This window comes from Thermobia domestica, chromosome 8 (assembly GCF_964235325.1).
Source record: "Thermobia domestica chromosome 8, izTheDome1.hap1.1, whole genome shotgun sequence".
In the NCBI taxonomy this organism is placed as follows: Eukaryota; Metazoa; Arthropoda; class Insecta; order Zygentoma; family Lepismatidae; genus Thermobia; species Thermobia domestica.
Window position 1 is genome coordinate 105470007 of NC_137461.1, and position 16044 is coordinate 105486050.

Below are 16044 nucleotides of genomic sequence, written 5' to 3' on the forward strand. Positions count from 1 at the left end.
AGACAGAGGAAAATTGGAAAAGATGGTATGAGGCACCGTACTAAACTTCTCACTCACATCTCTGAATTAAATCATGACTTAGACTACATTGGAGAATTGTTAATAAAATATTTATTTATAAATTGCACACAGATCATCGCTTTTGAGAAAACTATCAGAAAATAACTCACCCTTTGTGTACTTTTTCAGGATAAATCACAATCTGATTGTAGGATTAATGAAATATTCACCAAGTATGAACAATATCACCATAGTAGTTTTTGCGAAAATCGTCCAGAGAGAGCTTACTCACAAAAGTTGAATAAATGAATTTAACATACTCCGTGAAAATACCGTATTATAAGTAAATAAAATATTGAGTTATGCAATATAAACAAAACTGATAGACCAGATTTGAGAAAACTGTATTATTTATTTTCAAACTCCAGTCAACTACCATTTAATTTTGCTGGCAGGACTATAATTTGAAGAAACCCTATAAAAACTTGCCCATTACTAGGAAGAGTATGCTTTCTGAATTTTGTCGAGACTACTAAAGGAATAGTAAGAATATTTAAGTATATGAAAAAAAAAGTAGTCTTACGAGGAAATAGCAATTTTCGGTTTACATCTCCCAGTATGCTTATTTTTGTTGCCCCCCCCCCCCCCAAAAAAATAAATAAATAGTAGCCCTGGCAAAGTCCATATACAAACCTGTAAATCAACTGACATTTTTTCTCCTACGATGAAAGTAAGAATTATTCAAACTGGAGGAATAAATAAACTACGCGTAATCAAAACTCCACTTGATCTTTAAGTAGTCAATCTGCTAAAGAATTTTCTCGTATGTAGGGATCAGATGGTACATTTGAATTTATAATTACATCCATTAAACATCCATGATTTTCAAATATCCTGGCTCAAATTTACTACGTAAATAAATTTTGAAACAGGTGGATGTAGTATCTAACAAAAACACTGGTTTAAAATATTTCACCTTGCACAGTTTGCACTTCATAAAAACCTGTGTTTTTCAAAATAAGTTTCAGCGTCTGAATTGTGAAATCTTTATTTCTAAATGTTTTTAAAATATAGAAACAAATACATAAAAATTTGAAGTACAATATAACAATTAAATAATGCATTATATCAAACATTTGTACCTTAAATACTATATCATCTTCATTACAAGAAGCTTTAAATACTTTTGCAATAATTTAAAAGGCAAAGATGTAACTATTTAGTGTGAGCAGGTTGTCAAATACATTGTAATAGATATAAATACATAAAAATATACAATTTATCAAAAATAGCCTCTGTAATTCCAAAGGTTGAAACTTGCAAAACTACAATAGCTGCACTTGAAACCCGCAAAATCTTGGCAGGAAACTTCACAGAATTAAATGCTGCGATTATAGGCTGTGCTTTCTAATGTGACCAGAAATGTATTCTTTTGTCACATTCCTTCTTAACCGTAATTGGCCAGTTTCCATTTTATTTATTTTTTAAGTAAGGCGCTATATTCAGTTCATACTATACGAAATAACATTACCAAATATTAATTGCACTATTTTATGTTCGTCTTGAAACTACAGCATGTTTATACCTCACCACCTCGATACCTCCTCAGTTTCGGTATAGAGCGACTAGGATTTTAAAAATAAATAAATTAATTTTCCTGAATATAACACGAACAACACTGTAAATACCTAAGTATATTTTTGAATTTATCATCAACTAGTCAATATCACTTTGCAGCGAATAACGGAAACTATAAATTTTATTGTCTGTTTTTTAAACAAACAAAAAAAAAAAAAAAAAGTAGTCCTCTATTGGATAGGACATAATTATAAAATTGTACAGTATAGCGTATTAATTGACAATTGAAGTATTTATCTTAAGCATAGTACCCCTAGCCAGTATATTTAAGGGATGCCCTATCCTCTCATGACGTTTCCTCTTCAAAAAAGACAATACTGAATTATCCAAATTATCTATTGACTTATAGCAACTTTCACAAATTTTTATGTAATACAGCATGTTTATAAATGATGCTTTATAAATACATAGCTTCATGTGTAGTACAGAAAACAGATCCTGTTTCTCACTGTGCCTATAACTTCAAGATACTGATTAATTTATCGTTTGATATTACTCCTTTGCATTTTCGTAATTACCTTCAGGCTTAACTACATAAACTCTAGATCAAGCGCACTGAAGTACGAGGGCTATCCAGAAAGTAGATTACGTTTTCGTCTGTGTCCGCTAGGGGCGGGGCTAGCGCGGCCATCTTGGGGTCAGAGCGTTGCGCAGCTCAGTCGGCATCTAGCCGTGCTAGTGAGAGGTTCGTGCTGTGCTCCGTTAAGATACTGTGACGGTTTGAAATGTCTGCGTTAATTGAAAATCCCGCGAGCTGCGAGGTGCGTGCAGTAATAAGGTTTCTGACAGCAAAAAACTGTAAACCGATAGAAATCTATCGGCAGCTGTGTGAAGTGTATGGGGACAACATTATCACTGAAGGTGGAGTGCGACAGTGGGTCATAAGATTTTAAAATGGCCGAACCAATGTTCACGACGAAGATCGAAGTGGGAGACCCAGCAAAGTGACTGCCGAACTTGTCGAAAAAGTCGATGTTAAAGTCCGTGAAAATCGAAAGTTCACAATAACGGAACTTTCTTTGAGTTTTCCACAAATTTCGCGAAGTTTGTTGCACGAAATCATCAGCGAAAAGCTTGGTTACCACAAGTTTTGTGCAAGATGGATTCCAAAAATCTTGACAGAGGACCACAAAAATCAGCGAATGGCTGCAGCGTTGCACTTTTTGGACGCCTACAATAAGGATGGTGACTCTTTACTCGATCGCATCGTTACTGGTGACGAAACATGGGTGAAACACGTGAACTGTGAAACGAAATTGCAATCAATGCAGTGGGGGCACACAGGTTCTCCCCAAAAACCCAAGAAATGCATGCAAACAATGTCGGCAAGGAAGTTGATGGCGACTGTTTTTTGGGACAGAAAAGGTGTGATTTTGGTGGACTTCCTGGAAAGAGGCACTACAATAAACGCTCAAAGGTATTGCCAAACTCTGCAAAACCTCAGAAGAGCAATTCAAAACAAGCGCAGAGGAATGTTGAGCTCTAAGATCTTGTTGATTCACGACAACGCCCGGCCCCACACGGCAAATGTCACGCGTGAAGTTCTTGAATCTTTTCAGTGGGAGTTGTTTCCTCATCCGCCGTACAGTCCCGACCTGGCACCGAGCGACTTCCACCTATTCCCAGCAATGAAGAAGTGGCTGGCTATGCAGCGTTTTGATGACGACGAACAGCTGCAAGAAGAGGTAACGAAGTGGTTGAAGTCGCAGGCGGCCGAATTTTTCGACGAAGGAATTTCCAAGCTCGTACATCGCTACGATAAATGCCTTAATTTGAATGGTGACTATGTCGAAAAGTAGTATTTGTGTGTGGCTTTCATCTGTATATAATAAAATTTGTTTCCTATACTTTGTTGATTTTTTATTCCAAAACGTAATCTACTTTCTGAATAGCCCTCGTACTTACGGAAGATTTCTGGATATGACTATGTGATATCTTCTTTGAGCTACTTAAATGGCCATGTACCACCTCTGCCATATGATCTCCAGGAATTACGATGAACATGATTCCACTATGCTAGAAGAGCACACCAATCATTCGATTTATTTGTTTGTTTACTGTATCCCGTAGTTTCCCTTAATTACTATGAATGTAAAATATAACTTTTAATCCAGCCAACAGTTTTACGTGCCCTAATCATTTATAAATTCCCTGAACTTTGCACAGTATACTGTACAACACAAAGGATAAGTAAAAGCACCTTTGATAGTGCTTTGAGATATAAAGCCATTAATTATTGTAAAGAACTATTGTATAGACGGCAATAGTCTGGTAACAACTGTCGAATAATTACCATTAAACTCTTCTATTATGGACTGAAAAATCTGTTCATTATGGGGAACTTTATTGTTACAACATTTTTTTAGGGTATAATATCTAAAATGTAACTCATCAAGATGTCGGATTAAAGAGATTTTGCTAATGCTGTAAGTACCTATGCCATCTTTACTTTTAGCCCATTGATTTACATGGGAATTTTCTCTTTTCTTTGAAATGAACTGGATTTTTTACAATATGACTTTACTGATTTCCCATTTTAATTCTTTTCCAAATGAATTACTATTATACATAAATTTAACATTATCTATCTAGTTATATCATAAATACTGTCACAAAGTTTGGAGTGGCGCTGTAGGCATCCGGAGTGGCACTGTGTTGCCATCTATGTATAAAGCGGAAGATGCATGTAGTGTAGTGTGTTCATGACATACGTTGATATTGTACTGAGTTTTGCTGGAGTAGGGCGATTACGAAAATCGTGTAGCAGTAATTGCACGACACAAGGTCGGGAAGACAGCAGGTGAGATTTTTAACCTCCTGAAAACCCTACAAATCAGCAAGAGATTCGTGTATCGCGTCATACAGCAATACACCGAGACTGGAACGGCAGCTGACCGCGCAAGGAGTGGCAGACCACGAACGGTACGAACCCCGCAGGTCCAGAAAACAGTCGCAGCAAGAATTCGAAGAAATCCTGATCGAACACCAAGTGTGGTGGCTGCTGAGTTGAACATCAGCAGAAATTCCATGTCTCGTGTGCTCAGGAGTGACCTACATCTACGGGCGTATAAAAGGCGGACTGGTCATTTTCTGACCCAAACATTAATGTCGCAGAGGGTCCTTAAATCAAAGAGACTGTTGCTGCGTTACGCCAACAATCTGCACAGAAAGATTCTGTTCACTGACGAAAAGGTGTTCATAATTGAGGCGGATTACCGTGTATATGCCACGTCATCTACTGCAGCTGCTGAGGCAGCCCCAAGGGTTCAGAGGGCACATCATCCTGCCTCAGTGATGGTTTGGTGGGGAGTGAGCTACTCAGGAACAACCCAGCTGCATTTTTGCGAAAAAGGTGTTAAAACATCTGCCAAGGTGTACCAGGACACAGTGCTAACACCTATAGTGAAACCACTGTCTGCTACCATGTTCCCTGGAGAAAGTTGGACCTTCCAGCAGGATTCCGCTCCAGGCCACAAAACGAAAACAACCCAGGAGTGGCTAGCACGGAACTACCGCTGATTGGCCTTCTAGCAGTCCAGACCTTAACCCGTTGGACTACAAACTTTGGGCAGTCCTTCAGGCAAAGGTCTGCCATAAACGGCATCCATCTGTCGACAGTCTGAAACAATCCTTGACCCGAGCAGTGAACAATTTTCCCATGGACGTGGTGCGTAATACCATTGACCAGTGGTCGTGCCTGCATCAAAGCCAAGGGCGGACATTTCGAAAAATGATCGGTGCGTCAGGTGTACAACATATCAATGTAAAACATGACCAAAATAAATTGCCGTGGTGTTAATACTCTGTGTTATTCACATTCAAACTTGTGACAGTATTTATGATATAACTAGGTACATATAAATATTAAAACTATTTATAAGGAAGCAGGAAAGTAATTTCCCGTAGAAATCAATGGGCTTTAAACAACTAAATAAAAAAGACGCAGATATTCATCATCGTTAAGCTACTTTAGAAGTACACAAACAACAAAGAAGTTCATTTTATTCACACCTTCATCATAATTTGATATACTGAAAATTCCTGCATCCTAAAATCTGATATACGATACAAAAAAGATTACTGAGAATTATTCTTAAAGGCCTTTATACGCTATGCACCATTTCATGTTAAATTATATGCAATCTGGATATCCATAGCCTCTGCAAAATCAGATGAATCGGAACACTACAGTAGTTAGAAAAGGTGAAAGATTGACTTGACCGAAGTAAAAAATATTCACCCAAAACGACCGATATGTCATTGCTCATTATTATATATTTCTTTTACATTAATATCACCTGTTCGATAGATATATCAAATACTTGAATTCTGCGTTTCACTGTTTGCCTGGGATTATCTGTGATTTGACATTAAAATTTCAGTAAAAAGCTTTGTAAATAATATCCTTCAGGCAATAGTACATAATTCGGTAGAAGATCGCTAGTATATCATTCAGGCACTTTATATGTATGAGAAACGCAGAGCAGAAGTGATGTAAGTCCAAAATTGGCATTATTGAGCTAACTATATCCTAGTATACAAAATATAATGCTTTTTTCCTGTAGCGCTATATTTTCTTCACAGCACTTTTCTTGCAGCTGTAGTCTACTTTGCTAGAGCTTTCCTTCACAAATCTCTCATTTTCTCAATATCAACGTTCTCCACCTCTCATATGTAGCCTATTAATTCTCACTAGTATCTTTTCACAAACCTTCGAAATATAAAATTAGTACTATCAGCTTGAGTTCAAGACACTGAAGATTTATGCTAATTTACGTAATATATTAATTACGAAGTTTGCCCTTAAAGGACTTTTATACACTATGCAATTTTTCCTGTTAAATTGCATGCAATATGGATATCCATGGACATTACTCAATACAAATATCTTACAAAATAAAATAAATGGGGATAGCAGGCGATAACATTAAGACAGGTGTATTCAATGATTGTATAGCGTATAAAGGCCTTTAAAATAGAAATAAAATTGTCATATTTTTACTCGTTTTCTACCATTATTTTATACTGAGTTAAATACTGCGTTGAAGCATAGCCTATAGCGTTTTATGAGAATGAATGAAATATACTAATTGCTATAAAAGTTTGTTAGCGTTAACATAGATCCGTAACTTTCATTTCTTGCGTCATGGAAAATCATGGTTTAAAACAAATATTCAATTAAACCATTGTATGTACGTTATAAATATACAGAGAACGCTGTACAGTTATTCCATATCACCACTACAACTACTTGTGCACATTTAAACAATAATTGTGAATTTTTTTAGAAAGAAAACAAGACTTTTTATGCGTCGAAGACAAAAATTTAATAAGAAATAACGTTATAAAGAGTAGTTAGACTAGAATAACCGAATCGGAGATTATAAGAAACAAAGAACTGTCTGAGTTATTGACAAATTAGTTAACAAAACATTAAAATACATAAAGATGTCTCTCAATATTACCTATTATTCATGATTACAAGAGTTACTTAGAATGGCGAACATAACTGTCACGAAATACAGTCAACATCTCTGAATATTCATCTGTTCTGTGCTATGTTGAATAGTAGTGTTTTGTTATCTGCTTATTGCACTACTTGCGAAGAACTGGAAAACCTTCAATCTTACCGAGTATAATAAAAGCATCAATATTGGCAGTTCATTTATAATCACGCTGTACGTTACATTATAAGAAAGAAAATCATTTTAACATACTTTTTTGTGAATACTATTTACGTAAACTCTTTGCTTTGAGTGGATTACAGAAGAATTACTTTTTTCTTGCCAAACTACTTGACCACAATTGCATACATTCTTATTGGAGATTAAGTGATCAGTATTCAGTTATATGAATGGGTGAAAAACAAGGTATCACATCTTCCAACTTTACGGTATTCTAATGGACAAACTAATTAGAATCAGTCGAAAAGTTTTCATTGTACATTACGATATTTGGATTTTCATTTCTGGTTAAAAACTATTCTCTGTGGTTATTCATAGCACTATTTAGAAATTTCTATAACTAGTCTACATTTGCCTGTCATGTCAGAGAAAATCCTCAGTCAGAATGATCAGCTTGCTGTCAATCACATCATGTGTAAATATATAAGCTTATTTAGCGAAATAATCGATAGTCACTAAAAAATAATAATTGGTAAAGTACACATTTCTTAAGTGCAAAGATATGTATTTAATTAAACTACGCTAACACGAAATTCATAACATATAAAAACCTTCACCATACAAAAATAAATACAATTACACTCAGTCTAAAGCTAACAATAATAAATAATCAAGCGCATAATTTCATTCTCTGATTACAAGTGCTCTTCGTTGTCATGATACATAATTGTTCTATTATAATTAAGACACACATTGAAAATACACATTCAAAGACTCGATTTGTTAGTCTTTTACTATTTTCATTTTGATAGTACCTTACACGTATCTGTAAACAATATTGTACAACACTTTGTAGATTACATCTGTTCTTATATGGTATCTGCCATAACACATTTCCTTAAAGCAATCATGTAAAATAGCCTTCTTCTCAATTCATATAAATTCCCTTTCAGAACAACCACTATTCAACGCTTCTTAGTTGTACTCGATACCTCACAAATTACATGAATAACTATTCGCTTCAATAACAATGATTTACGGTGATTGGACTAGTAATGTTTTTTGAGCACATATTTGATTTCACTTAAACTAAGAGGTAATAAACAATCAAAATACTGTCCATATAATTTATGCTGTCATTATGCATGTACATGTACAATTATAGTAGAGATTATCCCCATAGGTTCTGGATAACTACATCGCTAAATACAAAATTGAAAGAAGAGATTAAATCACAGGCCTCAAAATGCGAAACGCTATTTTTTTCTTGTAATATAACTAGTACACTAACCTCTTCAAAAACATGAAAAAGAAGCTTTCGGAAAATAAGTCTACTCTTATTTCAATGACGATGTCCCTTTTCGTGAAAATATACATTTATTTCCAAAAGCTCACTTCAGTATTACGTATGTATGAAATTAATTATTCCAAGTTAATGGTGCCATTTTCATCTTAAGAAAAACGGCGGATACAATTAATCACAGTAAGTGCTTCGAAGGATGGAAACTCTATTGCATTCTCCAAGGTTTTTATATTTCATTAAGAGCATATTCTGAATGTTCTATTATACCCAAGTAAAAGTGATATGAATATGTTTCATACAAAACCACTGGTAAAATACTGAATATAAAGTATGAATTTGTACTATTCAATTAAAAGGAACTCTGATATCAAAAGATCAATTTCATTATGCTATTGACTGAAGCTCATTCTATATGTACCATTATGCTCTTAAGTCATTGTAAAATTTCTACGTTATTTGTTTAGAATTTAATCTGAGACACTGAGAAGTCATGTTCTTGTAGTACAAAACCAATACCATTATTTATGCGGAAAATGTTGCGTGTTTGCTTAAATCGCACATATTGTACTTAGTATCGCAGAATATTGTACTAAGTAGCGTTTTTTTTTTTTTTCTCTCTACCGTTTTCTGTAATACCGATAATAGCACATGCAGAAAGATTCTCACGAATCTATTATTGCCCGTTATACTGTTGTACAGGATAAAACTCAGGAGCTGGTCCTGCAATATTCCAAACAATTGCACCAACCGTTAATATAATATAAAGCACGACACTGGCCCACCATATTTTCTTCTCCCAAGATCGTACTTCCAGATTCTTCAACACGTTGATTCCGACTAGAAGTCCAGCCATTGCCCCCGCCAAATGGGCTACATATCCCACCTAATAAAACGCACAAAGAAATGACATAAATGAATCAGTAAATAATCGAAATGAAAATCTACAAGGAGTATAATGTCTGTAGGATAAATAAAAATTTGCACACAATTGGTCAAAAGTATTTTGAAATAGATTCACGTTCAATGGCGAAAATATTAGATAAATATTTCTAATGGCTATATATGTATGACTTCAATCGTATTTTCTTTTTGTATGTAAGGATTGTTACACTACAATATGCACTGTATTCTTGTAACAGACCAATTTGGTAACTGTTACAGACGGTGATGAAACTACCTTATTGAGTCATGACATCTTTCTTGAATATTCCGCTTGTGTCGTGGGATATAAATAATATTCTGGTAATATTTTGTTTCGATATTTTAAACTACATTTGTTGACATTACACTTTATTCTGCAATATTACGAGAAAACCATCATGAAATTAGAATTAAAATAATGACTTAATACACCCATACGTTTCAAGACGTATTAAATATTGTAATGTCCCACGTGATGTGAATAAACAATTCCACACGTCAGTGTTTACAACCACCACCACGTGATTTGGCAAGATTTTACACCAGATGGATCTACAATCACCTGCAGACGACGGGCTTCTGGTCTCTCTCACGGAGCAGCAGCGCCACCGCCAGCCAAGGAATCCTATAAAATGGCTCGACGACGGCCATTCTGTACCAGTTTTCTGGTGACCCTCCTACTGTTTGCCACGGAACATTAGGAGTAACCTAACCCCAGGCCAATAGTCTGCTACGGGACTACGCCTATCGTATCTCCTGGCTTAGCCTGCTACGGGGCTCTGTTGGCCACTTAACCCGCCTTTGCTCGCTACGGGGCTCTGTAAAGATCCTGTCTGCGACCTTACGGTCAAAGACTACCTATAACTAACCTTGTATACTAGAGAGATTATTTGTATAGTATTTTGTAAAAATACTTTTAGAGTGAAAAGTTTTATAATAAAAACCGGTAGTGCGAGTCGATTCCGGACACTTTTTATTAACGCTCTACCTATACCTATATGGGACAAAGTTTTACAATATTCTTTTACTTATCTATCTATCTATCTATCTATCTATGTATCTATCTATCTATATACATATATATATATATACACAGTGCGTTCCACGAATAACACTAAGGTCCACCTCCTGAAGAAACCAAGGCAGATAGAAACATGAAAAACCTTTTGGAACCTTCAAGGGACATAAAAGGCAACATTATGCTGAGAAGGTGAATACCCCACAAGGGGGGCTAAAGGGGGTTACTGGGGGTAACTCAAAAATGTTAAATAACAACCTCCATCTTGTGGTACCTCGTTTGAAAGGTAATCAAGAGTAAAGACCACTTGTGAAAATTGTAAGTCGCTAGCATGTCCGTAGCCAACATGGCGGCCTTCCGTAAAGGACGGTCGAAGAAACATTGCAAACCTGTAAGCAGAGAGTAACATAGTATGATTTGGAACATACTTCATTAATGCAGGAGATGCTCGAAGTGTGCACCGCCCACTTCCTGGCAGTAATGTAAACGTTGGAAGAACTCCTCTCGAACACGGGTAAAAGTCATTACCGGTATAGAATGACAGGCATCAACTATGCGTTGGCAACTCCGCAATGCTGTTCGGCTGCGTGCGGAACACTATAGTCTTCAAATAGCCCCAGAGAAAAAAGTCGGGTGGAGCAAGGTCTGGCGAACGGGCTGGCTATTCAATGGTGCCGCGACGACCGATCCATCGTCGCGGAAACTCACTATCTAAATAGTCACGTACAAGGCGGTGAAAATGGGCAGGACAGTCGTCATGCTGAAAAACGGGCGGAATCTCTCCAAATTCTTGCGAATTCTCTTTCATTGCCTCGACAATCAACGGTGCAATAAATTCTTGCAGCAGCGCCAGGTACTTCTCACCCGTTAATATTCCATCGATGAATAGGGGCCCGATTATGTGATTACCTAAGATACCCGCCCAGACATTCAGCGACTCTGGGTGTTGAGTGTTGCCTTCACGAAATACATGAGGGTTTGTGTCACACCAATATCGGCAGTTATGCCTGTTGACCTTGCCATTCAAGTAGAACGTACTCTCATCGCTGAAACACACGTTTGTCAGCACAATGGTCCCACGGGCCAATGCCAATGCCATCTGCTCACAAAACTCGATACGCATATCGGGATCATGTTCACTTAACTCCTGGACCATATGTAGTTTGTATGGATGGAAGGTATTTTTTTTTTAAGATTCTGTATGTCGTTGTGCGTGACACACCACACGTTTGAGCCACAGTTGTTATGGACTGTTGAGGATGCACATTCAGCTCCGCCAACACTTGTATCTGTGTTTCTTCCGCAGCAACACCAGGGTTTCGAGGCTTTGGGGCATTGCTCACACTGCCTGTCGTAAAGAATTTGATTAATAAATGACGTACAGAAGAAACACTAATTATGTTGCGCACATTTTTTTTTCATTGAACAACCGTGCTGTTGCACTGTACGAACGATTCGTAGCACCAAAGAGTAACACAATTTCAATTCTCTGTTCAAGAAACCACATTATGTATGCAATGTAGGATGGTCAAACGCACCAGCACAAACACACGACTACGTCCTTCAGACCTACTGTTCCGGGTTGTAATGTAGCGCACTGTTGGTCGGAAAAGCACATCTGATAGTGGTGCACGAGTAAACAGAGTAGCTTTGCTAAAGTACGTGTGTCCAACACCAAAGCGCCACCACGGGCAACTCGTCGTCATGAACTACATCTTCTCGTCCGTAAGAGTAGCAGTTCGACAGTAGCGCAATGGTAAAGTGTTGGTTCAGTACACGTGCGGTCCGGGGTTCGAGCCTCGGAGGGTTCAGATTTTTCAATAATATTATGGTACTCTCTTTTCTATCGGTTTCAGTTCAATTTGCATGTTTTGTATTTGCAATACTGTTATAGTGTTAGTTGTGTGGTATGTGTATTGTGCATTCGTTCCGAACTAGACCTACGTTAGACTTTAGAGTTTGTTGTGGACACGGTCTGGTCTCTATACGCGATTACTTTTCCAGCGAGGTACCACACGATGGAGGTTGCTATTCAAAATTTTTGAGTTACCCCCAGTAACCCCCTTTAGCCCCCTTGTGGGGGATTCTCCTTCTCAGCATAATGTTGCCTTTTAAGTTCCTTGAAGGTTCCAAAAGGTTTCATGTTTCCATCTGCCTTCGTTTCTTCTGGAGACGAGCTTTAGTGTTATTCGTTGAACGCACTTCGACCGTCCTTTACAGATGACCGCCATGTTGGCTACGGACATGCTAGCGACTTACAATTTTCACAAGTGGTCTTTACTCGTGATTACCTTTCAAACGAGGTACCACACGATGGGGGTTGCTATTTAAAATTTTTGAGTACCCCCAGTAACCCCCTTTAGCCCCCCTTGTGGGGGATTCTCCTTCTCAGCATAATGTTGCCTTTTATGTCCCTTGAAGGTTCCAAAAGGTTTTTCATGTTTCTATCTGCCTTGGTTTCTTCAGGAGGTGGACCTTAGTGTTATTCGTGGAACGCACTGTGTATATATATATATATATGTATGTATGTATGTATACCGCTTCAAGAATGTTAATATAAAATAGTAGCTTCAAGTTTTAAAACAGTGGAGGAATCTCACATAATTGTTCTTATATACTGAAAAATTAAGACAGGTTATTTGTTATTCTACGATCTTTATTGTTAAAGTAATTATTGGTTATAATTTCGGTTAAACATGATGTATGAGGCTAATATGATGACACGTTAGAGTTTAGGCTCCGAATTCTCACTTCTCCTTCTATTATTCTGTTACTAAATTAAAGTTGAAGTTAAATGAAATTAACTGCCTATTGTTGACGTAGAAATAATTTTACATTATGACACTGAAACTATACAATGATGCCATATATTGAAATATAGAAAATACATAATGACAAGAGATAATCGTATTCGCCTGACGACTGTATTTTTTGTTGACATTATACTCACGATAGTACGTGACTTACATTGTTTTTCAATTGGAAGGTATTCCTGATTATGATTTTGTGCCCTTCGTTGCATGTATTTTATGATTGATACGCTCTGAGGATGTGGATAACATTTGAGTATATTATGTACACCTGTATACGTGATTTCCAGTGATATTGTGTATAGCAGACAACATATGTTTTATGTGGCTTATGTAAACTAAACCTGTTGTCGAAATAGATACAAAGATTTATGGTATGTCGTATCAGCAGTTACACAGAAGATATAATTAAACGTTGATTTCCTTTGAATTTGTTGTTACAGTTATTTCGGCTGATAAATTTCTTTTCGCATATTTATGATGTACGGTTTCCCCTCGAGTAGTGGAGTTCCGCTTACTTACATTAGGTGCTTGCGTCACAAGAAGTCTCATTACCTGCATTGATATTTCACTGTGCGCGATAATTCGCACGAATCTGGCGTCGCCGGTATACCACCTTACATCTGCTTAGACGACTTCCCTGCGAACATTTTGTGTTAAAGAACGTGCTGAATAACAGAACGGTTCGAAGTGTCATAGCTATGGCGGATGTAAGCAAAAGTTTTGTTCTCTCAAAGTAGAAATTATTCTTTAATCGTTCCAAATAATCAAATAGAGCGGGCCTACTAAATGGTTATCTCATAAGTTCTTTTATCTTTAATTTGTTGTTGTTTTGTTTTCGGCCTAACCAATGCAATGACAATACAGGATGTTTTTCCTAGTTCTGAACTTTGTTCTCACATGATGCCAAACAATGTTCAGACATACCACTCCAAAGTATATACATACACTAAGAAGTTCGTATTTGTATTGCCTTGAACGAAAAATATATGTAATTCAATACCATATCTTTCTCGTCTGCAAACAGACGAAGTAAATAAGAATTTTAGAAATGATAAAAAAATGCATCACAAGATTTCGATCTTGACCAATAATTAGTTCTTGGATCAGGGGCCACAAAACTTTTGAACGGCCCCTAAATAGAGTTTTCGTATTTACTACTTAATAAGCACATCATACTGAGTTAAGTGATAGTTTGGGTTTGACTACACTATATGAAGTTCTCCAGATATATAAGACCTACAAGAAAAATTTTCCCTGAAACGTATTGGATCTTTTGATCCAAAAAAAAATTATTGTCAATGAAAAAAGCCGCTGTAAGGAAGGATGGAAACAAATTAAGATTTTATTTTATTTATTAGATCTTGGCCTCATACGGACACCAAAGGATTCTTTATATCGTAGCTCGTTTTGCCAACTAAAACAAGCAGAATCTTAAATATAAACAAAGCCAAGAAGAGCACTGAACGCTTGACCTTGGTTTTAGCTGTATTTATCTACCTTTGTTCCGATCCAGGGATATGACTCGCTGAAATGTGCGGTGCGCCATTTCCTTTATGGCACTTTTGCTTTGCGTGTAAATATAATAAATAAAATATATATATTAACTTTGATCGATTTTTTTTTAAATTATAATGTTCATAAAAGCTGTTCAAAATAAAAATCATTTAGACTTTTGTTTGAAGCATCTCACTTTCAAAATGATGTATTATTTTATAGTTAAAATTATGCATGGTTATAAGTATAATATAAGGAATCTACAACAACAGACTTCTATAAGTAATATAATAACTCCCCCTTTCCGATCACTTGATATGGCGCCCTCCTAATATCTGTATCATCGTCCTTTCTATATAACCTGTCCACTCCTACTCCGAACACTTAAGAAAGTGCGATGCAATAAGCGCATTTGTAATGCTACAAAACGCCAAAGGAACCGCATTCGTCAGGTTAATAATGCGGGAAGAGAGGGGGGAGGTACGGTGGATCAGTGATAGTGAGTAAGAAGTAAGTGACATATATATTTTTCCGAAGCCAAAAGAATAATGACGTAGATGTAGATTTATTCGGTGAGAGTGAATGTTATTACTTTGACATAATACATTGGAATTTTTATTTGCGAATCGATTTTTTTTTAACTGATTGTCTTTATATATCGACAACATATCAAAAAATTTACATTTGTATCATGCTTATAAAAATATTTTACGTAGTAGTATTTTCAGGATTAATCCATTACAATACTGCATTTGCAAAACCTGGTACCTAAAGAGAATAACCATACTGCTACAATAAGTACTCAATTAGGTCCAAGTAATAACGAAATAAAACGTTTAATATTCGAAACTATATCTTACCTGGGTATCGAAATTAGCTACATATCTGTAATATATCGCCGTTCCTAAATCTACGCCAACAATAACAAGAAATACCAGCAGTTGTATCACAGCAAATCTCATCTCGGACCAATTCTAAAATGAAGCAATGAATAAACATAAAAATAAGAACTGACTACAATATGTTAACGAAAATGCATTTATGTAAATATAGTCTTAGTTTTAAGCCATTCCATTAAATGTGCTCATCAGTGTCGCAGTTCCAGTACACAAGTGGAATGTGCTTTACAATTTTACATGAGCGGTCACACACGAATACATAACATGTTAAGTATCTCTTAACTGCAGACAGATCCATAAGGGTAGCAAGTACATTGAAATAATTAAGACGATT

The 16044-nt window shown here is 36.4% G+C and overlaps 1 protein-coding gene across 1 annotated transcript in view; it reads right to left on the reverse strand.

Moving 5' to 3' along the window:
• Positions 1 to 1032: 1032 nt before the first annotated feature.
• Positions 1033 to 16044, reverse strand: part of rho-4 (rhomboid-4) — a 57722-nt gene continuing 42710 nt past the window's right edge. Inside the window, 2 exon segments of the mRNA XM_081768820.1 lie at positions 1033 to 9448; positions 15672 to 15785. Coding sequence (XP_081624946.1) covers positions 9239 to 9448; positions 15672 to 15785 — 324 coding nt within the window. The 3' untranslated portion in view covers positions 1033 to 9238.